Source organism: Marmota marmota, unplaced genomic scaffold (assembly GCF_001458135.2).
Source record: "Marmota marmota marmota unplaced genomic scaffold, marMar, whole genome shotgun sequence".
In the NCBI taxonomy this organism is placed as follows: domain Eukaryota; kingdom Metazoa; phylum Chordata; class Mammalia; order Rodentia; family Sciuridae; genus Marmota; species Marmota marmota.
Window position 1 is genome coordinate 5,036,815 of NW_025999927.1, and position 25,660 is coordinate 5,062,474.

General features: G+C 38.9%; 1 protein-coding gene across 1 annotated transcript in view; it reads left to right on the forward strand.

Annotated features, from left to right (window-relative positions):
- Positions 1 to 25,660, forward strand: part of Ryr2 (ryanodine receptor 2) — a 437,587-nt gene that overhangs the window by 126,821 nt on the left and 285,106 nt on the right. Inside the window, exons 14-17 of the mRNA XM_048800411.1 lie at positions 5,030 to 5,194; positions 9,658 to 9,779; positions 12,105 to 12,288; positions 19,125 to 19,260. Coding sequence (XP_048656368.1) covers positions 5,030 to 5,194; positions 9,658 to 9,779; positions 12,105 to 12,288; positions 19,125 to 19,260 — 607 coding nt within the window. The remainder of the gene's footprint in view (positions 1 to 5,029; positions 5,195 to 9,657; positions 9,780 to 12,104; positions 12,289 to 19,124; positions 19,261 to 25,660) is intronic.

Genomic DNA, 25,660 nt, shown 5'->3' on the forward strand with positions numbered 1-25,660 from the left:
AACTGAAGCTTAGATAAACTCTGAGGAAGATCTAAACTTTGAACTTGAGTAATAAAGCTGAGCCATCTTTGGTAAGAAATTAAAGTCTTAACAATAATGACAACTGATAGAGAAGATAACCTGCTTACTTGTCATTAGAATTCTTCAGTGATCCAGTGATTATATAACTAAAAATACATTAATTTTTGTTTTTTTCTTATCATAGTAGCTAAACAAAATTGTCAATGAAATGAACTTTTTATTATAATTAAATTCTAAAGAAATGTTCACTAACTTTTTCAGAAGAGATATTGATAAAATAATAGTAAATAATAGTATTTATGGTTTTCCAGAAAATACAGAAGTCCAGTTACAGGTTTTTAATGGTAGTAAACCTGAGTGTGATCTTGCTGTAACCTTCTGCTGTCGGGAAGGAAGATCAAGAGCAGAGTGGCCCTGGGCCCTAGATGTCTTTAGTCTCCTGCTCAGACTAACCCTTTTTATAGGTCTCACTTTTTAATTGTCACCCACCCAGGATAAAGTCATTGCCTCAAAGTCAGCTGAGTAGGATCTGAGGTGCATCTGAAGGATTCCTTCATCTTTGCCATGAGTACTCACAGTAGTGATGTTCAGCACCTCACTGGTCCCGCCCACACCCAGGGCAGGGCATGTATAAGGTTCCAGGCTGCTCCCCTGGCCTATGTCCTTGCCATTGTGGAACCCCTCCCAGACCTTCCCAGCCAGCTAAATCTCTTGTTTCCACAAGCCTACCCAGGAGAATGTTTCTGAGATTTCAGAATCCCAGGGATCAAGATGTACTTACTACGGCATTTCTGCCTGGGCGGGGTGCAGCCTGGCTGAGCTGGTCAGTCCCAGTGATCTCTATGATCTTCCTAAATGTTTAGACTCATTTCACAACGAACAACTACTATGTGCTACAGTGTCATGAAAAATGAGAAAATGAAAAAAAATATTTTTGGCCTTTTAATTTTTTTCTGAATTTAAACGTTATTTGTTAAGGAAACATGTTTCAAAAACAAACAATAAACCAAACTCCATCATCTAAGTACATTAGATATTTTTCTTATCTAACACCTTATGGAATAATCTGGGTAGATTTAAGGGTGATTTCAGCTAATACTAGAAAAATTCTTTAAGCTTGATGTGGGTACTTAGAATATAAACTTAAGAATTTTAGTTTCCTGATGAGCCTAGTTTTATTGTCCATAAATAGCTTTGGCTTCATAATAAGTCAGTTTAGTATACAAAGGCCAAAATCTCACTTGGTATTTTTCAGGCCAATCTCTTTTACTTCTGGAACCTTTTTGATGTTCATTTGAGAATTAGATTTTCCAGGAATTCAAGAGTGCTCATCTTGGGAGCAGTTTGTTAGCACATTTTCTGTGGGAAATCGGAAAGAATATGTTCACTAGGTCTTCACTGAGAACCTGGCATTTACCGGCACTGAACTGGTCCTGAGCATATGTAGCAATTTTAGTGAATTACCAACATTGCCCTGAGAGTAGAGGTACAGTATTCATGAGAATATGTGAATCCAGAGGAAACATCTATCCAAAGAAATCTCTCAGGAGAAACAACAGCCTTTGCAATAATTTTAGGCTCTGTTGAAAAGAACTGCTTTATCTTTGAATGTTTTCAGGGTCCTCATGATTGTTACATTATGTTTACAGGCAAAAATGTATAGGTGTAACAAATGCCAAGATAACAGGGAGAATCTTGGCATTTCCTTGAATGATCATAGAAGGGATGGGAATTAAATTTCACAAAGTCTTTTGAGGGATGTTACCATTTAGTGTCACAGTACTTAAGCTAGAGCGCTTTTAGTTGCAATTTAGTCATATTGGAAAATTTCTATTTGTCTAGTTTCCATTTAATTGATGTTTTGTCATACAATTCCAGTCTGAGGTCATATTGCTCTAACTAAGTTTTGTATGTCAATTTTGCTGTATCATTTCTTCTTTTTTTCATATAACTTGTGTTTTCTGGCAGAGATCACTTAAGTGCTTATTCATTTTGCGTATATTTTCCTTTATGCCCTTGAACATATTTCATATTCACAAAAGTTGATTTGAAGCCTTTGCTAATTGTAAGGTACAGGGGGCATTGATTTCTAGTGCTGTGTGTGTGTGTTGTAATACATGTTTTCTTTCTTTTGTTCTTCTGTTTTTTAACCTCTACTTATTTTTGACAGTGTATTGGATATTAGAAATGATGTATTGTAGGGACTCTGAAATGTATTTATGTATTTTTCTGAGTGGTTCTTCTAGCTTTGCAAGTCTTTAACCTTGTTGGGCTGAAACTCCAGTTTCTCTCTGTCAAAGCAGTTGCTCATATTTCTGCTCAGTTCTTTCCATCTGCTGTCGCTGTCCTGGACGCCGCCTGAGCATGCATCATTTAGTGCTCAGCAAGAATTTGCATGAACTTTATAAGAAGATTTTTTTTGGATGCCTCTTTGGTTGAGGACTTAGTCTAACTTTCTGGCTGCTTGTGAGTCCTGAGGTGTCCCTTGACATGTCAAGCAAGGACAACAGCTTCCTTCTGACTGAATGGCAGAAGAATTGGGCAGGGCATGCTGGAGTTAAAGGCAGCCACTTATTTGTCAGGCTAGGTGCTGTTAACTCTCTAGTTTGTCCCTGCTTTTGGTCCCTCTTGGGTGCCTTTCAATAGATTCTGAAAGTCTTTTAAATTTATTTTTCAAATTTCATTGTAGCTATCCCTGGGAAGATCCATGCAGCTCCACTCCATGGTTTCTCCGAGCAGGTCAGCTCAAAAGAAGATAACACTGAGAAGCTGATATGTGGTCAGGACCACTATTCTAGAGACAGGCAGCTAGTGCAGAGTTTCAGTGAGGTCATGACTTGCTTGATCTTGACTTCATTTCTCTTCTTTCAGGCTCATTTTCTGTTAGCTTGACCATGTAAAATATTTTTGGTTCATGCCGTATTGTGTTTATGGGTGTTCAAAGCATTAGATGATTTTCACTTGAATATCTCCTATGCCAAAGCTCCAGTAAATGATCCCAATTCCTTCTACTAAAGTCCCTTCAGCAGTTCTTGCGAGTTCAGAGTGACCAGTTTAATAGTGCGGAGTAACTATTTAGACAGTCATCCTGAAATTTCATAATTAAGACTTAAAGTCCACAGAGTGATGGTAACCACTTCAATAAAAAGCAAACAAAATATAACTTCACAATTAATGACTGTGTGACTTCTCACAACACAATCTGTAAGCCCATAAATAGTCATTTCCTCAGATTAAAAAAAAAATTCCAGAGGTTCATTGTTTTCTTCTGAAGAAATAATTATATTGTTGTATTTTCCCCAGAATTTAATTTTTCTGATGACAGGGTTAGTATAAGTAGATTAGTACTTCATCTCATTTGATAGACTGAAATTAGACTGGTTTATTACCTGTTTTATTGAAGATCCTTAGAATAGTGTTCTAAATTATTTGCACAGTCAACTAAATTGATAATTGTGTATTTTCTTAGATGACCCTAACCTTTCTGTTTTGATAATTTCAACTCAGTTTTAATTTGGAGTTTTTATAATCACTTCAGGATCATTTGTTATTATTAATGAACAGAAATGATATTAATAACCTGTCAAAGTTTTTTGAACTGTTTCTCTTTTGTATAATGCACATATTTTGATTCTAGTCTTGAAAAACTTTTGTGTAACTTAGGTAATTTCAAAAAGAAATCAAATAACCAAAGACCCGGCAGAAACTTAAAGCAAATTTAGCAAGGAATGTTAGACTAAAGGAAAAAAGGATAAGAAACCACCGAAAGGAGGTGCATTAGGCTTTTTCACTGTTGTCTTAAGGACATTGCGGAACTTTAAGGCTGAGTGAGTTCCTAAAGATGAGCCCCTTTACCAGCGAAGACCTTGTAAAACTAGGTTAAAATTTGGCTTTATGTCATGGGAAGTGATGGCTGTCATTAATAAGCTCATCAACATCATCATCACCGTTGTCCTGGTTCAAAGCTTAGTTTAAAATTTTTTTTTTATTTTTAGTTACACATGACAGTAGAGTGTATTTGACATATCATATGTATGTGGAGTATAACTTTCCATTTTTAGGTTGTACACGATGTGGAGTTTCACTGGTCGTGTATTCATATATGAACATGGGCAAGTTATGTCTGATTTATTCTACTGTCTTTACTAATCCCATTACCCCATTCCCCCCATTCTACCCTGTCCAATCCAGTGAACCTCCACTCCTCCCTGTGCCCCCCTACCTATTGTGAGTCAGCATCCACATATCAGAGAGAACATTTGGCCTTTGATTTTTTTTGGGATTGGCTTATTTCACTTAGCACGATAGTCTCTAGTTCCATCCAATTACCAGCAAATGTCATAATCTCATTTTTTCTTTATGGCTGAGTAATATCATTGTGTATATGTACCACATTTTCTTTATCCATCTGTTGAAGAGCACCTAGGTTGGTTCCATAGCTTAGCTATTGTGTCAAAGGATTATTAAAGTGCTTATTTTATGCTAAAAATTTTATATGTTATCTCATTTGTTTTGTTTTGATCCTTAAGCAAGTTACTTTAATTCTATTTATAGAGAAGAAAACAGGTTTAAAAATTCTAGCTAACTTATTAAGTCCCAGAGGTAATAAGTGACAGAGATTGGACACAAAACTCAATTTTCCCAACCCTTAACCTATGCTGTTAGCCACCAATAATGTGTGTGGGGGTAAACCTAGGAAGAACATTAGCCTCAGTTGCTCATTTTAAGATCTCTGCCTTGATATTTACTGTTAAACAAAATAAAGTTTCATGTTATAGCCAAAATAATTTTCTGCCATTGTGAACAATTTAAGAACATGTTATTAATTTTTGTAGTTTCCCACTCTGATTTTTAATAGAGCTTGAACTGCAAGAATATTTGACTGCTGTTTTTTCAGGGACTTCAGAGGCTGGATTCTTCAAGGAGCATTTACAATAAGGCAAAGTCCTGTGGATACAGAGCAGTATTCTCTAAATGTGTGCTGATCACTTCTTCTGTCTCTTCTCAGGAAAAGCTTGACGTGGGGGTGAGGAAAGAGGTTGATGGCATGGGAACATCTGAGATAAAATACGGTGACTCAGTATGCTACATACAACACGTGGACACGGGCCTGTGGCTTACCTACCAGTCAGTGGATGTGAAATCCGTGAGAATGGGGTCCATACAACGTAAGGTAGGACTGCATGAAAACAGTTATCATTGTACTGTGAACAGGAAACACAAACACAAGACCAAAAGAGGCAGCGAGCCCTTTCAGCCACCTGCTAAAGTTCATTACTTTACATACTGAAGGTCAGGTCCCACCATATGCTTTACTGTCACAGCCAAGTGAGGCTCTACATCAAGCTGCTTGCCAATGCACGCAACCCCATCTGCACATTTTTAAAAATGGGAGCAAACAGTGGAGAAAGTGAACTAGTAATAAATTGTAAGTTTTTAGCCTATGTAACCCTAAAAAATCCTATCACAGTAGAGTCTGGTTTTCTTAGGTCAACTACTTTCTGTCTCACCAATGATACAGGGTTATAGAATTCATGCATTTTAAATATTTAGTGAATATATGCACTGAATTCTGGATTCCAGTGTGGTTTTCCTAATTCCCTTTACTCTCTGTCCATGCTGCTATTGAATATGTCACTGACCTCTCCTTGGTACGTGAGTCACTTTTTTGGCTGCTCCCATTTTCCTGTTCTTTAGCCAATTTCTAGATGTGGTACTCAGTTTTCCCAGACTGTTCCTGACAAAAGCACTCCTTGCAGTCCCTCAAAAATCCAAGGCTTTTACATATCTGTCCCTTTGCTGTTGGGAGTACTTTGAAACTTATGTCTGCCCAACTCCTGTCCGTTCTCGGGGTTAACCGTGAAGATCATTTTGGAAGTTCTCCCTGTCTCACAGATCCCCTACACCCTCCTCTCTGTTCTCATAATGTTTGTATATAACTTATTAAATTTTATAGGCTCTCCTTTTGCTATTGCATTTCCTAGGCTACAGGGGTGTCCTCATCTGGGAGTCCCAGCGGAATTTGTGGTAGTAGACTGCTCACGTTTTTATATTTGACATGGAGCATGTTGCGTACAACCAAATAACAAGACATGTCATTTCTAGAAATGTGAGACCTTGGAAAGAAAGGATTCAGTGAGGCGGGCATTTTTACTTTCAGTAGATTTATGAATCACCATCTATATACACACTAATAGGTCACTTGCTGTTGCTGTGATCGTACTGAAGGGAGGGAGTCTGAAGCTGCGTTGCTGGGTCTGGCTCGGTGTGTCCTGGGGAACTTCCCTCAGGGTTTGGGGTGTAGGTCCTCATCCAGTTCCCTTGAGATGATCACTTGTTTTTGAGTTCTTTGATCTAGCCTCATAACTAATGTACCTGTTTGTAGGGATTCAGTGTATATGAAGCATTTCTTAGGTCCTACTGTTGAACCTGGGTGGTGTAGGACTTTTGGAAAATTTAAATACAAGGCAAAGAGTGTAACAAGCAGAGAAGTAGCATCGTGCATGATCCATTGTTCACCATCAACAATGCTGTCGTTGTTTCTGTGGCACTTCCAGGCTTCTGCCACTTCATAGTAGCTTGTGACTGTTCCTCGTTTTCAGCTAGTAGGGGTAAACTTTCTGTATGTTGCTCATCAAAACTTAGCTGTAGCATTTTGACAGATGGTTGCACTGGTGCTACCTGCCACACACCTTCATGTGGAACATTTCCATTTCCCTGATGGTTTCCCAGGAGAGTTGCCCAGCGTTCCCTCCCAAATTGCCCCTGCCTCTTTGGCCAGCACAATCTATTTACTCCTGTTTCACAGAAGTCACAGGTTTTGCATCCTTAGGACAACTGACATTATTTTTATATTTAAGTAGTCTCTTGTATTCTGATTTTACTTAGCTTTTAAAAAGTCTCTTGCTGTTCTGATTTTATTTAGCTTTTTAAAAAAATAGCAATTATTGCTGAATTTTATCAAAGGAGATAAAAATCACATTTTAGGGCTAGGGCTGTGGCTCAGCGGTAGCGCACTTGCCTGGCATGTGTGAGGCACTGGGTTCGATTCTCAGCATCACATATAAATAAATAAATAAAATGTCTATCAACAACTTAATTTTTTTTAAATCACATTTTAGTGTTCTTTAGTTCATTGATGAATAAGTCACAGACATCCAATTTTTGAAAAATTCCTACATAGAATAAGCTGTACTTGACTAGTGTTATTATTTTGAAATCCTACTAGATTTGTATGTATTTATTTTATTCAGAATTGTTGAATATATATATTCATAAGGAAAGTTAACTTATTTATGGATAATTACATTGGCATTTCATACCATTTTCATATGTTATGAAGTGTCATTCTTCTTTCGTCTTTTTTCACCTATTAAAAATGTAAAAATGGCTTCATCAAAACAGATGCTGAGGTGGGCACAGTGGTATATGCCTGTAATTCCAGTGGCTCTGGAGGCTGAGGCAAGAAGATCACAAGTTTAAACGTAGCTTCAGCAATTTAGAGTCTCACTAAGTTGCTTAGGACATCACTATCTCAAAAAATAGAAAGGGCTGGGGGATGTACCTCAGTGGTTAAGCGCCCTTGGGTTCAATCCCTTCTACCCAAAAAACCCCTTCTGCCACACACACTCAAACACTCACACTCTAACACTCACACTCTCTCTGTCTCTCACATGGGTGAGCTGTAGTTAGCCAACCCTGTGTCTACATAGGTCTACCATCAGAAGTGTCTGTTCTTTGAAGGTTTATCAGAACTCACCTGTGAAACCATGGAGTCCTAAGATCTTTCAAAAATTGAAACAAATCATCTAAGTTTTTTCTACAGACATTTGTCTAACTTTCTACTTTAGTTGGAGAGAATCCTTTTGATTTTTCTTTTTGTCGTCCTCCTTTTTGAGAGGAAGTCATGTTATGTTGCCCTGGTTGCTCTTGACTCCTTGGCCCAAGTCATCCCACTGCCTCAGCCTCCTGGGTAATTGGGACCACAGGTGCCTGTGCCCCTGCCTGGCTACATTGATTATTCTTCAACTTTCTATGAACAAATAACATTACGAGAGGTAAGTGCAAAAATCCTAAGTGAACAAACAGCTCAGTTAATTTTATGGAGTGAGCCCTCATGTGTAACCAACGTCCAATTAGGAAGAAAAACACCAGAGCAATTTAAAGGCCTGCTCCATTTGCCATGAATCCATCCTTTTCCTCTGGAATACCCAGTCGTCGTCATCTTTTTTTCCCTGCTGTAGAATTGCACACAGTATTTTATAATTGTAATTAATTTCCCGTCTTCTTTGGTTTTGCTTTCTATTTTATTTTTAGTTTGGTTAGTGAGAGGTTTATTTGTCTTCTCAAAGAATCAAATTTTGTGTTTATTCATCCTTTCTAGTGCTTTATTTCTAGATCATTAATTCCCCTTTTTATCTTCATTAATTCCACTTTTTCACTTTATTTGGTTTTGTTTTTATTAAAGTCTTAGAATGAGTAATGAGCTCTATTATTTTAGTAATTCCTTTTTAATGAAGGCATGGAAGGGTATAATCTTGTCTGTGTGTGTATTGTGTGTTTTTTGTGTGTCTTTGTTATGCCGGGGATCAAATCCGACACCTGGCACATACTAGGCAAATGCCCTACCCCTGAGCCCATCCCTAGTTCTTTTTCCTTTTCATTTTGAGACAGAGTCTCACTGAGTTGCTGAAGCTGGTCTCCAACTTGCCATTTTCCTGCCTCAGGCTCCTGGATAGCTGGGATTACAGGTGTGCACCATTCAGCCTGGCCATAATCTTGCCTTTGACTGCAAATCACCTTTATCTCATTGAGTTTGGTGTTGGGAATTCCTCTTTACTTGCTTCTTAGTAATTTTAGTTGTAACACTAATTTCAGTTCATGTGCTACTTTGCTGGAAGTGTCTCCTGAAGTGGGGCTCCCTTTTAGGAACACATGCTGTGTGGTTCTGCTCACACACAGGTACAACTGAGCTGAGCTGTGGAGTCTAGAAGGTGGTGGGCACTGCAAAGATGGGGCAGGAGGGATCTTGGAGTATGGAGCGGGCCTTCAAATTGCTCTGGCTGGTGTTTTTCTTCCTGATTGGACGTTGGTTACACATGAGGGCTCACTCCGTAAAATTAACTGAGCTGTTCACTTAGGATTTTTGCACTTACCTCTCCTAATGTTATCTGTTCATAGAAAGTTAAAAACAGAGAGCCTAACAGAGAAGCTAATAAAAATACTCGGTTTTGAACTTCGAGGCTTGGGAAGCATTGCTCAGGGCTTGGTCAGTCTCTTGGGAGCTCCTGTGCAACCAGTGACGCTGCAGGAGTGGGATGCAGTGTGTAATCTCCCCTTTGCCTCTTGTTCAGTTTGCTGAGGCCAGAGATCATTTGTGGAAATGCCCTCTTGTTTCATTCAACTCAATATTTATTGACTCATTCTGTAAAACGATAACTGAATGAATATATTGAAGGCTAGTGTGTACAGGGACCTGTGTGTGTTATTTAATCGGAACATGACGGCATCTGGATGCCTCCACCTACCTCATGATTCTGTTTGCTGTTTCTGCTCAGCAATTTCAGAGCACATCATCTTCATGCTGGCGTGGGAAGGAGACATTGGGAATAAGGCATCACTCCTGCTTTCTTACAGGCTATTATGCACCATGAAGGCCACATGGACGATGGCTTAAACTTGTCCAGATCTCAGCATGAAGAATCACGCACAGCCCGAGTCATCCGGAGCACTGTCTTCCTTTTCAATAGATTTATAAGGTGCTTTTGCTTTTGTTGTCATGGTGGTTTGATGTTTTGTTTTCATTTTCTTTCTGGGTTTATAAGTACACAATTCCAAAATGTAAATATACAATGAGGGAGGTCAGCAGAACAAAATACAAAATGCTCTAGACAATCATATGTTTCTTTTTTCAATGAAGGATAAAGGACGTGTTTTTAGAAGTTGTGCATGTAATTTGTAATTGAGAGCTACAGGTCGGGATTACTCTGCAACTTGTGTTTGTACTAGACTGACTTAATTCCCTTTTACAGAGGGAATAATGAAGCCTAGGTGCTGGATGGGTTTCAAACTACATTAAAAAATAGTGATCCTTGTAATAACTGATTTTTCCACCTAATGATTGAAACAGATCCATATCCACACACTCAATCAAACGTGGCCAAAGTGTTTTCTGCTAACAATATATCAGTACACCATGTGACCTGTACAGGATGGATATCATATCTCTCTTTAAATTTGCATATTTGATTAGAGGAAAATTTTCTTAAAATATGCAGATTTTATATATACAGATAAATCAATATAAAGAAGATGTTAGCAAGGTATACATTCTTACAAATTTGTACACGTATCTTGTTTTTTAAAATTTGCTCTTGTAAATTTTGGGAATGGATATATTTTATGTTTATTGATTACATTTCTCCTTTTGTTGATTCTGTTATTAATGTTTCTATGAGGTTATTTCTTGTATTATATAACTTGCAAATACTTCCTACAATGTATTACTGTGGGAAAGAGTTTTAAAGTCTTTTCTCATAGTATCTGAATTAACCATTTTTGACTTTCCAATGTAAGGTCTTTCCTGCCCAATATTATATTACTATTCGTTTAATGATTATCTGCTTCTTTTATAAACCATCCCACTGTGTGTGTGTGTGTGTGTGTGTGTGTGTGTTGGGAAGGCATCTGTATGATTGAAGAATGTGCATAGCATGCAGCCTCAGAGTATCCCTAGTGTTTATTTCATCTCTCTGCCTCATTTAAACCTTAAACTTCATCAGATGGAGTAAGGCTTAGAGACTTAAGAGAGGGGGTAAGTGTCATGTTAATATTGTATCTGTTGTTTGTATTATATTAATTGGATTATTCTATATGGTACTTCTTGTAATAAGTAGAAAAATCTATGAAAATGATGAAACTGGGGAGTAGATAAATTCTGTTGACAAAATTAATATGGGATTTCACTCAAAAACTTTAGAATAGTTGCAGTTTTATTATTTTTACTGATAAAGGGGGAAGTTCAGTATTGCAAAATGATAACTTATCTTCATGTAAATGATGATACATTTTACATGTTTTGAGCATTATAAAGTTCAAAGCTAATTCTTACTAATAAGCCTTTTATTATTTATAAAATATGTTTTGATGTCATCAGAAAAATTCAATCACAAATATTTCTTTGCAGGAATGTATTGACAGACAATTTTGTTGATGCAGAGAGCAAGACTGAGTATTTTTGCACACTGCATTTTGTTATGACTAATGAGTCTTACTGTATCAACTAGAGCAGTGCTAATCTCCTATTTTTTTCATGGTATCTTTTTGTGTGTGTGTGTGTGTGTGTGTGTGTTTAAATAAACATTTTACCTTGGAATAATTTTGATTTAAAAGCATCATGTTTTAACATGCTTTCCAGACACATTCAAAGCTGTGAGCTTTAAAACTGAGAATCTCAGTAAACTCAACAAATTATCACATTCCTATCACTAGTGTTTTGCTTCAAAGATTATAAAAATACATCTTAGTCTTCTTTCTTAATTTAATCTTCAGATTTGAAAGCATTTAAAAGCATTCCTTTTGGATAATAGAAAAGCATTTTAATATGTAATTTACCAGTCAATATGCAGATTTTTTGAATTGACATCAATAGAATATATTTTTTTTTAACTGCTAAGAATTAAACAGTATAGAAACTGGTGTCAGTGATCACAGTACTTGAAAGAATTCAAAGAATTCAAAGAATTCTTCTTCAAAAATAAACAACAAGCAAATGTCAGGATTATGAATCTGGAAGATGCGGCTTCAAGCCTTAAAGTACATAGTGCTTTAAAGTGAAGTCTGTTGGTTTCTAAATATTTTGACCATTAGTTCTGTCAGCTTTGGCCCTGTGCCTTTAGGTGAGAGGCTTCAGGCGGGGTTGCTAATGGATGTGTTTATCCTGCTGCTGGAGGAACAGGAGGCCCTTTCTTCCATATGCTTTTCACAGTAGTGGAGGGAGTGAGTAACTCTGTGAATTTATCTGTCAAAAGACAGTAACTTAAAATCCGAGGTCAGCGACAGACAGATGTTTTCTGTGATTTCAGAGGCCTGGATGCTCTCAGCAAGAAAGCGAAGGCTCCTGCGGTTGACCTACCCATCGAGTCTGTGAGCCTGAGTCTGCAGGACCTCATTGGCTACTTCCACCCGCCCGATGAGCACTTGGAGCACGAGGACAAGCAGAACAGGCTGCGTGCCCTGAAGAATCGGCAGAACCTCTTCCAGGAAGAGGTGAGTCTGCCCATTTCTTCTTCTTTGTTTTCTTGGGAAGACAACTTCTTGGTGGGGAAAATTCTTCTTGAATTCTGTATTTTTCCACTTTGAGGTGGAGGGCAGCAGGTATGCTAATGCACAGGGAAGCACGCCTGGGAGGTGCATGGTCATTACTTTTATTTCTCTGTCAGTGAGTGTTAATTTTACAGGATGAAACTTGCCACTCCCCTGGGAAGGGACATGTACCATTATCTCAGGCCTCAACTGGCCACTTGTGAGCACTGTGGTTTGCTTCAAGTTGGTTACATAAATACAGAACCTTAATCAAAACGAAGGCATTGGAAAGCATCAAGGGCCTCTGCAGGGGCCTGGGGGCTTCTTGCAAGTGATGCATCAGGACCACAAGAGCTCTGTGTGCAGAGGGAACCTGCACTGAGATTGCCTACACCCCCAGGAGGAAGCTGAGTTCTGGGCTCCCCGTGGGAACAGGCACCCCAAACTTTTTTGTTTTGAAAGGCATAAATTAAATTTCTATGTCTGATTTTATTTCACCGAACTTCCACTGCTAAAGAGTTGGTGAACCATACTTTATAAACAGAATAACAGGACCAAGTGAGTGAGAGGGCGAATGTCCCGATGTTGTGTCAAGCTGGTACCTCACATTTCAGAGCTTCCGGGGAGGCTATCAGGGTTGACAGGAACACCTGGAGGTCAGCAATGCTGGAGGTTGTTCTCTGTGTTCCCGGATGAGGAACAGTCCTTTTTTCTATGACAAAATATATGTTTGCAAAAGTATCTAAGAAAAAAGATTAGAGGACATTGCTGAGTACCCATAATCCCTAAAGCTGTTTTTGAGTTATAAAGCAGTTTTCTGACATTTGAAAGTGACATGAGGTTTTGAGATTTTTTTTTCCTACTATATGTAAGAAAGAAATAATGTAACAGAGACCACTTTAGTATGAAAGCAAAAAAAAAAAAAAATAAGTCAACACAAACTAATGAGATCACTCCCACCTCTGTGGAGTAATGTATTGCAGCTTTTAACTTTATATATGCCAAGTTATTGCACTGTTTATTCACTCTCTGAAAGAATTGAACCTAAATTTTAAATGTTGATTTAAATATTATTGACCTCACCTAGGATTTGGTGACTTTTGTTTTCCTTCTTCAGTTTCTCATATGAGACAGTCTGGATAGGACCTAGAAATGTTTTTAGGTCTGTGCCACCTCTTAAACTGTCTGCATGAAATCAAGCTCATTTAATTAGTCATTTGTTTATAGCTTTTCCTTTCATGTGCTTCACCTCATTTTGAAAACCTTGATCTAGGAATAATAATAAAAGCATATTTTTAAATTTAGATTGCTTCTTACGGAATTGCATAATAAAATTTTTATGGTCTATTTTATCTTTTTATTGGTGCATTATAGTTTTACTTAATGGTGGTATTTGTTACATATTCACACATGCACAAGATAAAATAACATAAATTGGCCAGTATCACTCCCCAGTATTCCCTTTTCCCTCCCCTCTTCCCTGCCTTGGTTTGTATCTTCTACTCTATCCATCTCCCTTTGATATTAATGAGATCACCTCCACCTTTCTTTTCCTTTTTCCTCTTTTGCTCACATGTGAGAGAAAACATACTAATCTTGGCTTTATGAATTTGACTTATTTCACATAACATAATTTTCTCAAGTTTCATCCATTTTTCTGCTAATGATATACTTTCATTTTTCTTTACGGATAAATAAAACTACATTGTGTGTGTGTGTCTGTGTGTGTGTGTGTGTTTCTTTGTTTCACATTCTCTTAATCTGTTCATCCATTAATGAACACCTAGTCTGGTTGCCTGATTGGCTATTATGATTTGTGCTGCTATAAACATGGGTTTGCCTATAGTGTGCCGACTTTGAATTTTTAGGGTAAATACCAGTAGTGGTATAGCGGGTCATAGGTAATTGTGTTCCCAGTCTTTTGACAAATCTCTATACTGATTTCCATAGTGTTATACTAATTTACAATCCCGCCAACAATGTCAACATGTTTATTTTTCTCCACAACCTCTCCAGCATTTATTATTGTTTGTATTTTTGATGACTGCTATTCTAACTGGAGTGCGATTAAATATCAGTGTAGTTTTGATTTGCGTGTCCCAAATTGTTAATGATGCTGAGCATTTTTTCATATATTTGTTGACCCTTTTTCTTTTTTTCAGAAAACTTAGTTCTTTTTTATGTTTAATAATTTTTTATGTTTATTGATTTGTTTTTATAAGTTTTTTGAATTCTTAATATATTCTAAGTATTAATCCCCTGTCTAAGGAACAGGTGGCAAAGATCTTTGATTCAGTAGGCTTTCTTTTCCTAGTCTTAATTTTCCTTTGCTTTGCAGAATCTTTAATTTGATGCCATATAATTTATTAATGTATTTCCTGAGCTTTAGAGGCCCTGTTGAGAAAATCTTTGCCTCTTCTTATATGTTGGAGTGTTGATGCTACATTTTCTTCCAGGAGTTCCGCAATTTCTGGTTCAATTCTGAGGTCTTTGATGCATTTTGAGTTGACTTTTATGCAGGGTGAGAGAGAAGCATCTAGTCTCATTTTTCTATGTGTGGATGACCAGCTTTCCCAGAAGCATTTGTTTTAAAGGCTGCCTTTTCTCCAATGTGTCTTTCATTTCCAAGATTTCTGTTTGGTTCCTTTATCAGTGTGAAATGACCTTCCTGATACTTTCCAATTAATTTTCACTTGAATTCTGTTTTATTGGATATGAAAATGGCTAGTTCTGCTGGTGTTCAGACTCTCTTCACATGGTATTCCATCCTTTCACTTTCAGTCTGTGGCTGTCTTTGCCTGTAAGGGATGTGTCTTGCAAATAGCATATAGTTATGTCTTGTTTTATAATCCATTCTACCAGCCTATATCTTTTATTGGAGAGTTGAGACCATTTACATTCAATATTATTACAGAGAGATGTTTATTAATTCTTGCCATTTTGATTTATTTCTTATGCTTAATTTTGTCCTATTTCTCATTTGCTTAACTACTCTTCCAATGAGATTTGTTCATTTGTGAGCTCTAGAGTTAGTTTTTTATTCCTGCTGCATGGAATATTTCTGTAAGTATTTTCTGCAGTGCTGGCCTAGTGGTCATGAATACTTTTAGTTTTTGCTTATCTTAGAAGGTCTTTATTTCTTTTTTGATTTTGAGGGATGGTTTTCTGGATATAGCAATCTTGTTTGACAGTTTTTTTCTTTCAGAGCATGGGACACATCATTCTAAGCATTCCTGAATTTTTGAGTTTATGCTGAGAAATCAGAAATAATTCTAATTGGCTTGCCTCTAAATGTCACCTGACATTTTTCTCTTGAGGCTTCTAAAATTCTATTCTTTCTCTTTATTTTAGGTATTTTAATTACAATGCATTATGGAGAAAATTTTTAGTTGTTTGATCTTGACTGTTTGGGGTTCTGTATTTGGATATCCATCTCATTGTCAAGGTTGGAAATTTTTCTGTTATTATTTAATGGTTATCCATGCCATTCGCTATATCTCATAACCCACTTTAATTCTGATGATTCTCAAATTTGGTCTCTTAATGTTCCAGAGTTCTTCTATATCCCTATCATGGTTACTTATTTTCCTTCCTATAATACTGTCTGAATGTTTAAGGCTGGCACTTTGTCTTCGAGCTCTGAGATTCTGTCTTCAGCATGGTCTACTCTAACAGGGAGATAAATGAACGTTTTATTTGATTTATTGTTTCTTTCATTTCCAAGATTTCTATTTGGTTCTTTTTTAAAAATGTGTAGCTCCTTATAGAATTTATCACTTTATTAACTTCCTAATTTTTTGGTTCTTATTTGTGTTTTTTTGGAGTTCACTGATCATTTTTATAACCATTCTTTTGAATTCTTTATGATATTTCATCCATTTCAATATCATTGATATTTGCTGGTGAATTATGAACTTGAGAAGATAATGTGTTACTTTGTTTATTCATTTTTCATGTATTCCTGGGTTGAATTTTATGTATGTTTTAGAATTGATTTCTCTTCCCCTATGATAATAGTGTGGGTCTTTTTAGGGGATGACCTTCTCTTTTCAAAGTGTCTTTTCTTTGTTTTTGCTGTAAAAGTGAATGTTCATGAGTGGGAAGTGAGGAGTCCCGCCAACTCATCCTACTTGAATCTAATCATTCATTTGAGGGTTTTGACTTTTCTATTATTTGGAATAAAGTGTTGCTGAAGTTTGAGTATAGTTAATTTGGGTGTAGATTAAGGTGCGCTGTCTCTTGGTTGGGTTTAGGTCAGTAGCAGAGTTTATTCCCTGTAAACTTGTAGTTTCCTTATAGATTCCCAGCACTTTACAGAAAAGGTAAAAACCAAAAAACAAAAACGAAGCAAAACTATTATACAGCATTAAAATAAATACCCAGTGTCTACTATGACATCTACAACACTAGTCACCCAAACTCAGGAATGATGGGGTCAGCGCTTGCCAGCAGCAAAAACAATAAATAACTGTGAACAAGAACTGTCATTATAATAAGCAGCAGATGTTAATGAAATCATCCATATAGTTAATAACTACAACAGCATGAATGGTGGAGCAGCAGTTATATGGACCAAATAGTTTTAAAAGACGGTGAAAATACAGTTCATTAGGAGAACAGAAAATGTAATAAGAAGGTAAAAAAAAAAACTTAGAATTTTCAAAAATGTGAACCAAGAGAATGCAGAAGAGATGTAGCAAGTGAAGATTATCAAGATGGAGGAGAAATTGGATGAAGTACTACAAGCCTATAATCCCAGAGGCTCTGGAAGCTGAGACAGCAGGATTGCAAATTCTAAGCCATCTTCAGCAATGGTGAGGTGCTAAGCAACTTGGGGAGACTCTGTCTCTAAGTAAAATTCAAAATCTGGCAGGGCTCAGTGGTTGGGTGCCCCTGTGTTTAATCCCCAGTACCCAAAAAAAGAAAAAAAAAAGATGGAGGAGGAAAAATAGCAAAAACAAAATGGTAATAAAGAGAACAAGGGGATTTAGCTGTTAGTGGGAGAAGGAAGAAGAGAAAGAGTAAGAAACAACAAAACAAAGTGTTATAACTCTCAAATAATAAGGCAAGGAAAAGTAACTGCATTAAGAATGCTAAAGATGATAAAAAAAGAAGTGTGTGTGTATATGTATGTATGTATGCGCTAAGAATTGATCAGCACAGCAGGAACACCAAGAAAAAAAGAAGGAAACAAGATGCTTATTAAAAAATGAAAGAATTGTCTCTACTATGGTAGTCAAAACTGTCCAGGAAAGATGGATTATTAATGCCTATGCCTTAGGAGGGTTCTTTCCATTTCTCCGTGGGCTCTGTACTCCTTAGAATTACCCCTTTCTTCTCTTGCATTGCTTGTGGAGCTGCCAGCTAGAGTGGCCTAGGATTGAGGCTGGTGGAGATACTCTCAGCCTCCCTTCTCACCAGTGTAGGTAGGATGGAGAGGGAGGTCTGTCCTTTGGAGTTCTGACTGCACAGACCATCTCCCTGCACTCCCCGGTGGGCCTGCTGCAGAGTTTTCTGAAGGGAATTCTGTGGGTGGGCTTAGGTCTAATCAGGCCTCAGGACTTGCTGGGTGGTGTCTGCCTGGGGAGACTGGGCCCACACACCCTAGGACCTGGCAGTTGCTGACCCCTGCTGGAGTCTGGATCTCAGGATCCTCCCAGGGATTCTACTTGGGGGGGGGGGTCCAGAAGGCGGAGCAGGGGAGCCAATCCTCCATCCCCTCTGCTGCCCACCAACACAGCCTTCCCAGCTTATTCCTGGAGTGTGTCTACACCTGTTTCAGATTCCTGACCCACCTCTGCTGGTCATGTGAGCCACCAGACTAGAAGGAGAAGCCATGTTGGGCTCCCTTCTGCATTTCCAACTTGAATCCCCCTGGGTACAGTCTTCTCTATGCATGTTTTAATAATGTTCTGCTAGGTACACCCTGGGCCCCATGGCAGGAGCCTGCTGGGACTTTGATGCAGTATTGGCTGTGACCTCCTGATTCTGCAGCAGCAGCTGGGTGAGATGGCTCCACCTCAGCTCTCTGTGGCCAGAGCACTTGTCAAACATAGGTTCAGGGTGCAGCCTCTGGATCATTTAGGTTCAGGCTGCCTCTCTCATATACAGGTTTCGCTGTCCATTGTGTTTCTTTCCCTCCCTTCTCTGGTGGATCAGCTCTGCTCCTGCTGCTGCCCAAGCCAGCTGGCTCCTACATACTCTCTCTTTTTCTTTGGTCAGTGAATCCAAATTTCTGAGTCCTCAAACACTCTGTGCTGCTACAATTTCAGGGAATTCCCCCTTTCACCCACATCACTGGGAAGCAGCAGCCCTGATGCTTGAACCCCAAGCCACCGAGGGACTGGAAAAGCAGCTGCCCGCCATCTCCAGTCTCCTTCATAATGATTAACCTCTTCATAATGATTTTTAAAAAATCTTTGCAGGAGCTTTCTTTAATTCAGTAGTTATAGTAATGCCTAAGAATAAGGATCTGCTCTGATGCTTGCTTAACAATACCCTGCCATTTATGAAGGAGTCATTTAGTGTAGGATTAAGCCGTGCAAATGCAATTGTGAAGTGAGTATTTTTATGCTATTCTTCCATTCCTATTTGAAAATGGCACTTGGGATTTAAAATCACTTGAATTATTTGAAGAACATTTCATTTCCCGTGCAAATGTGTTTCTTCCTGTCCTTTAAATAAGCTATCTCAATTTTCTTCATGATTAACAGATACACTTTGAGCCAGACTTCTTTCTTAAGTTGGTTTAGCGTTTTCTGTAAGCAGATGGTTTCTGATGGGGATTCTTTACCCTCCAGGGAATGATCAGCCTTGTGCTGGAGTGCATCGACCGACTGCACGTCTATAGCAGTGCCGCACACTTTGCCGACGTCGCTGGGCGAGAAGCTGGGGAGTCCTGGAAATCCATCCTGAACTCTCTGTATGAGTTGCTGGGTAAGGACCTTGGAGTTCTCAGGGCAACTGAGTTAGTCTGTTTAACAAGGTCACATAATAGTTATAGCAGTTTTATAACATGTTTCTGGTCAGGACTAAGTATTTATCAGTAACTGATAATGTTAACTATCTAAATCTGAGTGGGCAGAGTAACTGGAGTAACAGATTGACTTGGGCAAAGGCAGAGGCTGTCCATGCTCTGGTTTGTGGAGGTAAGGGGTCTCCATGTGGATATGGATTAAAAAATTCCCTTTTGTTTTAGAGTTAGTGTCACAAGCCTCCCTCTTCTTGCAGCCTCATTATGTCAGGGATCTGCTCTAATCTCCTTCCCTTGATGATCTGCTTTTCTCAGTTTCTAAGTGTGTTCAACCTACATCAGGTGCTGCCAGGGGTGGTTTCTGCCACGTTCCTGTTGGACCGTTGGACCCACAGGCCTTTGTTATTATGGGCCTGAACTATTGCAATTGCTTCTGTTTTTTATCTCTTACGCAGAACTGGGAGGGGCCTCAGATTTTATCCTGTTTGCAAGTGAGTAAGTGGCTGTCTTGGTAGAGGGCATTTGTTTTAGTCAACTTTTTTTCTGCTGTAACTGAATGACCCAACCAGCACAATTACAGAGGAGGATAAGTTTATTTGAGGGCTCACAGTTTCTGAGGTCTTAATCCATTGAAGGCGGGTTCCATTCCTCAAGGCTGAATATCATAACAGGAGAGTGCGGTAGAGGGAAGCAGCTCACATTGTGACCAGAAAGCAGAGAAAGACTCCACTAGCCAGATACAAATATATACCCAAAGCCACATTCCAGTTCTCACCTCCTGCAGCCCCATCGTACCACTTTAGTTACCACTCAGTTAATCCCTATCAGAGGAATAAATCACTGGTTGGGTTAAGACTCTCACAACCCAATCATTTCTCCTTTGAACCTTCTTGCATTGTCTCACAAGTAAGCTTTTGTGGGACATCTCACATCCAAACCATAACAGCATTCGTCTGTACCAATCACGTTTCTCAATTAGTTGTGTGGTCCTGGTTTCAAAGGCAAGAACAGCCCCTTTCTAGATTTTGCAACTCTCATCTAACTTAGCATCTGGCGTGGAGTGGATATGGCAAATGAGCATCAATGAAATCAGTGGGTTCTGGTGGAATTGGAAGGTGTGCTGGAGTATGGAACAGAATAAGGCATTTTTAGTATGAAGAATGTGGAGCACTCAAAATATTTGAAAATTCTTTGTAGTGTAACTGAACTTCATTAAACATCATAGAGTCACAATACAATTTAGCACATAAAACTCTTGTGCTTATTCGACATAGGAGGTAACATTTGGTTGGATTTGTGCTAGCAAAATCGAGGACACTGAAGGTTTACAGCCATCTGGATTCATTATTTTACCCACAGCATCATTAGGATAAGGATTTTGTGGTGCCAAAATACTGAAAGTGTGTTTTTCTCTTAAGTGCAGAAGTTATAGCACTGAATTTCTGAATGAGGGACAGGCTGGAGTGGGTATTTTTGTTTTTGTTTTATTTTTTATCAGCACATTGTAACTTAATCTTTTGTGACACCAGATGAATTCCTCAAAGGAGGTGCTTTATGAAGAGGTTTTGTCACTTTTGTGTCTAAGGGTAGAGTGGGTCATATGCGGAGAGAAGGTAGTGGGTAAACTGAGGTAATACACATCTTATCTTTTCCTCTCAACTAGTCCCTGCACTCTCTGTTGGGCCCCTCAGCAGGTCATGTGTCCATGAACCATGAACTTGAGCAGAAGGAATTATGATGATTTTCATGTGGTCATAGAAAAGTCCATTCTGGCAAACTCCACACTTCAGCCTCAAACCTCCACAGCGTTACTTGGGATTAAGTGTGATCATCGTAGAGCCTGTATAAGTAGCAAGTGCTGGGGCTGGGATGTGAGCACAGCTCCTCACTATGACTAGTTTTGTGATTTGCTTTCATGGGACCACGGCTAGAGAGGTGATTTTAAAATGGCTAAGTCAAATAGAAAGAGAAGGACAAGTTGCAGGTGGGATGGTGTCTTGGGATGTGGTTCAGTTCTGAGTAACTGAGTCCCCAAATCCTAACTGCCTTAAGCAACAGAGGGGCCTTATTGGCTCCCTCTCATCGCCTCTGCAGGGTTCTGTTAGTTCCTGGTGCCCTAGGTATCCTCTGATAGGGAAGGAGAAGTAGAAGAAGTCTGCTCCTAGTAGCTAGCTGTCTTTTGAGAGAGAACATGCCAGTTCCCAAACCCCTGATAAACCACAGCTCTCATTTCATTAGCCAGTCATTCTGGCAGGGGAGGGAGTTTTACTGGGTTTGACTGGCCAGGGACCCATTCCTGAAATGGCACTCAAGCCCCCAGCTGCCCAGCTCCGCCACCGATGTGACCTTCAGGCATGGAGACAGATTTGTGTCCCATTTTCTGATCTTAAAAGTGGAGGAAGTAAAAGTACCTTTTTTTTTTTTTTTTTTTTAGGGTTGTTGTGCTGATTACATGACTTCAAGTTAGGCACTTGGAAACGGGCTGGGCAGGTAGCCAGTGACACCTGTATTTATAATGAAAAATGTAAAATGGCGATAGCAAATTCCCTTGTCATTGGGTAGCTTAAATTTGGTAAAGGTGTCAAATGCTTAGCATATCACATTACTTTGCTCTTCTAACCATTATGCCAATTTCTTTGGATACTTATGTCACTAACATTTCCCTGTTGACACAGTAACATTTTCTTCTCCAAAATCTGCTTTCATTTCTCTTGTTATTGCTTTTCAAGTAGGTTTTTTTCAAAAAATCACTTAGAATTAGTGGATACAATAAGGAAAGTTTTGGATTAGCTTGTACACATAGGATCATGATTGTGGTTGGTCCGTGAGAGGAAGTACAGCGTTCTATATAGTTATCTCCAGTCTGAAACTTTTACACTCTATAATCCCACATGTTCTCTGAAGACACCATTTCCATCTCACACACATGACCTGATACTCTAAATACAGTCAGCTCACCACAGCCATGGGATCTGCCTCTGTGAATTCAAATGGACATGGACTAAAACTATTCAGAAGCTTGGCATCTGTACTGTACCCTAAATGATACAGCAGAACAACTATTTATATGGCATTCTGATTGTGTTAGGCATTATAAGTAACTCAGCCATGATTTAAATTCTGCAGGAAGACATTTATAGATAATGTAAAAAAAAGCAACACCATTTTTACACAAGGGGCTTCAGGATCTGAGGTTTTTGTTCCTGTGGTTTTGTCCCCAGTGGATGTGGAGGTCATACTGTATTTGAGACCTGAGTGATGTCTAGATCCTGCAAGATTTCTGGATGCCATCTGCCGCCTCCCCTTCAATCTTAATTTCAGACTGCAAGGAGGCTCATGCTCTTCCTACCGAAAGTCCACAGCCTCTAATGCTGCCTGCCTGCCTCTGAACCTGGCCTCTAGAGCACCCAGCCCTGTGCCCAGCCTCATCTTGTCCTTCCTCCATTGCCCACTGTCTGGCTTCTCTGCCAGGGGTCCTCCCAGTCCTTTATTCCAATTTAGAATCACACCTCCAGCATGTCTGGTGTTACTCTGTATCAAAGAAATTTGAATATTTATTAAATATATGTGACTATTCCCTTAACTGTTTACATCTCATTTGATTAAGAAAAGATTTGGTGGTGCTGTTATTTCATATTGACATAGTTAGAATTCCCAGAAATTTTCCTTAAAGGAAAATAATGGTATAATAACCATGTATGTCACATGTCACTAAGAACACAGTGATTTCAGGAACATGGATATTTTTTACTTTTAAACTATTTTTTTAATGGAACAAGAAATCAATTCTAAGTATACTTCTCCCAAATGAAAATGCCCTAGTATGCAAATACATTTAACCTTTACTTTTGCATATTGCTACTCTCAGGAGTTTCTGTTCATTGCCCACTCCATACCTGTTTCTTCCAGGTAATTCTAGGTGTTTGTTTATTTAAATTCTTCAAAAAGTTTCCTTTTCCCTCTACCTGCTTTCTCAAGCATCTTAATTCCTTGTGTGGTCTCCTGGTGGGACGTCTTTTTATAACAGAGGCTAACAAGCTGGGGGCGGCACATGGACTTGGCATCTGATGAATCTCTTGGTGTTGATAGAATGTTTTGTTCTATTAGGGTTTCTATTTAAAAAAGACCATAAAATAGGTGCCTTATAATCACAGATGTTTGATTCTCATTATCCTGGAGGCTGGGAAATCCAAGCTCAAGGCTCTAGCATATTCTGTGGTGGAAGGGGAGAGGGTGTCTCTAGGGTCTCTGTTTACAAGGGCATTTAATTGCATTTCTGAAGTCTCTGCTCTTAAGGCCTAAATCTCCTCTCAAAGCCCCCACCTCCTAAGGCCATCACCTGGGGGTAGGCTTTCAGCATATGAATCTTGGGGTGGGGGACCCAAACTTTCGATTATAATAGAATCTTCATCCATTTCTCAAAGATGAATTGAACCTCCACCATGGGAGGGGCCCTGACTCAGGTATTGAGGGACAGTGGTAGCTAGGGTAGGTGCTTTTTCTTCTGGAGCTCATAGTGGCTTGAGAGGTACTGGTAGCAAAGTTAACAGAGCCAGCCACAGTGCTGTGTGGTTGTGTTGCAGTGCCCATAGCAGAGCTGAGGCAGCCACAAGGTCCTTTCTCACCAGTTGTTGCCATTATACCAGAAGGACTGCAGACGTGCCACCCCAGAGTAGTGGGGTGAGTTTATCAGAAGGGATGGAAGAGGGCACTTGAGAGTAGGTCTTCTTAGAAGGGAGGTATGCCTCTCCCAGCCCTCCAGTTCTACTGTAGGTCTCAGGGAAGTTTCCAGAATCTTGCCCAGGCCCACCTCTAGACTTTTGACTGAAAGCAGGATGGCATCAGATTTCCAAGTCCCCACTGCACATAGCAAGGGTTCAGGGCAAGTCTAGTTCACCTTGGCCCTTGCTGACTGGTTTTTACACATTTTATGATTAAGTGAAATTTGCCTAATTTCCCTGAGTCCTAGGATCTGGTCTATGAAAGGGTCACGAAAAATTTTCCCCCAGATAACTTGTGGTCTTCCCCTAGGCATTTTGGGCTTGCATTTCTCCTGCAGATAACAGTTCTCTTGCTGATGAATATAATACATCCTATTCACTTAAGCCAGGTAGGGTTACAGGTAAATTGATTGGTAAAAGAAAGCATGTGGGGGTCAGCACAGTAGGTCCAGTTTATAGAACTACTCCCTTAATCTCATGGTCCTATTACTCACGACTGTCTGTTGCCTGTCTATCTGAATAACCGTGGGAATAAGTAAGTAACCAAAGACTGATGAATTTGACTATATGGCATCTACAACTCTTAAGATAATATCATCATAGAATCAAAATAGATGAGAATTTGCAAAAATATGCAACCTGTACAAAAGACAAAGTCTGTTTTTAAAATATATTGTTTTTATTAAATCTGTAAGAAAAGGAAATATTACCTGATAGAAAAATAGGATTGCAAGTTCAAAGCCAGCCTCAGCAACTTAGTGAGGCTCTGAGCAAGATCCTGTCTCAAAATAAAAATTTTAAAGGGATGGTGATGTGGCTTAGTTTTTAAGTGCCACTGTGTTTAATCCCTGTACCAAATATATATCCGCGCGCGCACGCACACACACACACACACACAGATAGGCACCTCCTGTTTACACACTGAACATTTCTGAAAGAGCACACAGGAGGATGGTAGGTGGTTTTCTTCTTGGGAGAAGGAATTTGATTTTCTACTTTCATTTCCTGTGTGTTCTGTTATTTATTGTTAATCTGTTGAAATGCATTACTTTTGTTAAAAAAACAGTTAACATATCTGACAAATGCTAGAAAAATGATGGTAAAAGAAAAGCTGTATATTAATTCCAGTTGAGTTAAAAAACAGAACACTTTTCTATCAGTGTAAATAAAGAGACTTTCTCCCTCCCACCCCGCCTCCCAACACAATATTTTTAATGCAACAGGTGTTTCAGGTAGGTGGAATTATGAGAGACTATTTTTAAACTGTTTTTTAATTTCTCTTGATTTCTGTTTTTATTATAGTGACTATTGATTTTATAACCAGAAAAATTAGCAAATAAAACTGTTGAATCTTGATATGCAGAAGACTTCAGGACCATCTACTTGCTGCCAGTCACTTCTGTTGAATTCATTGTCATTGCTTGACACATAGTCATATGCAGGGATGCGTGTTTCTACCTCAGTCTGGCTGGAAGAGTCTCAGATTCTGCACAATAATTGAAAATTCTATAATCTATTTGCATTTCACTGCCCTTTATTCAGCTACCAAAAGGTGTGGTTCAAATATCAACTCCACATTCATGAAGTTCCCCCAGCCCCATTCCTCCAAATAGGTAGATGGTAGATTTGCTTCTAGGTTTGT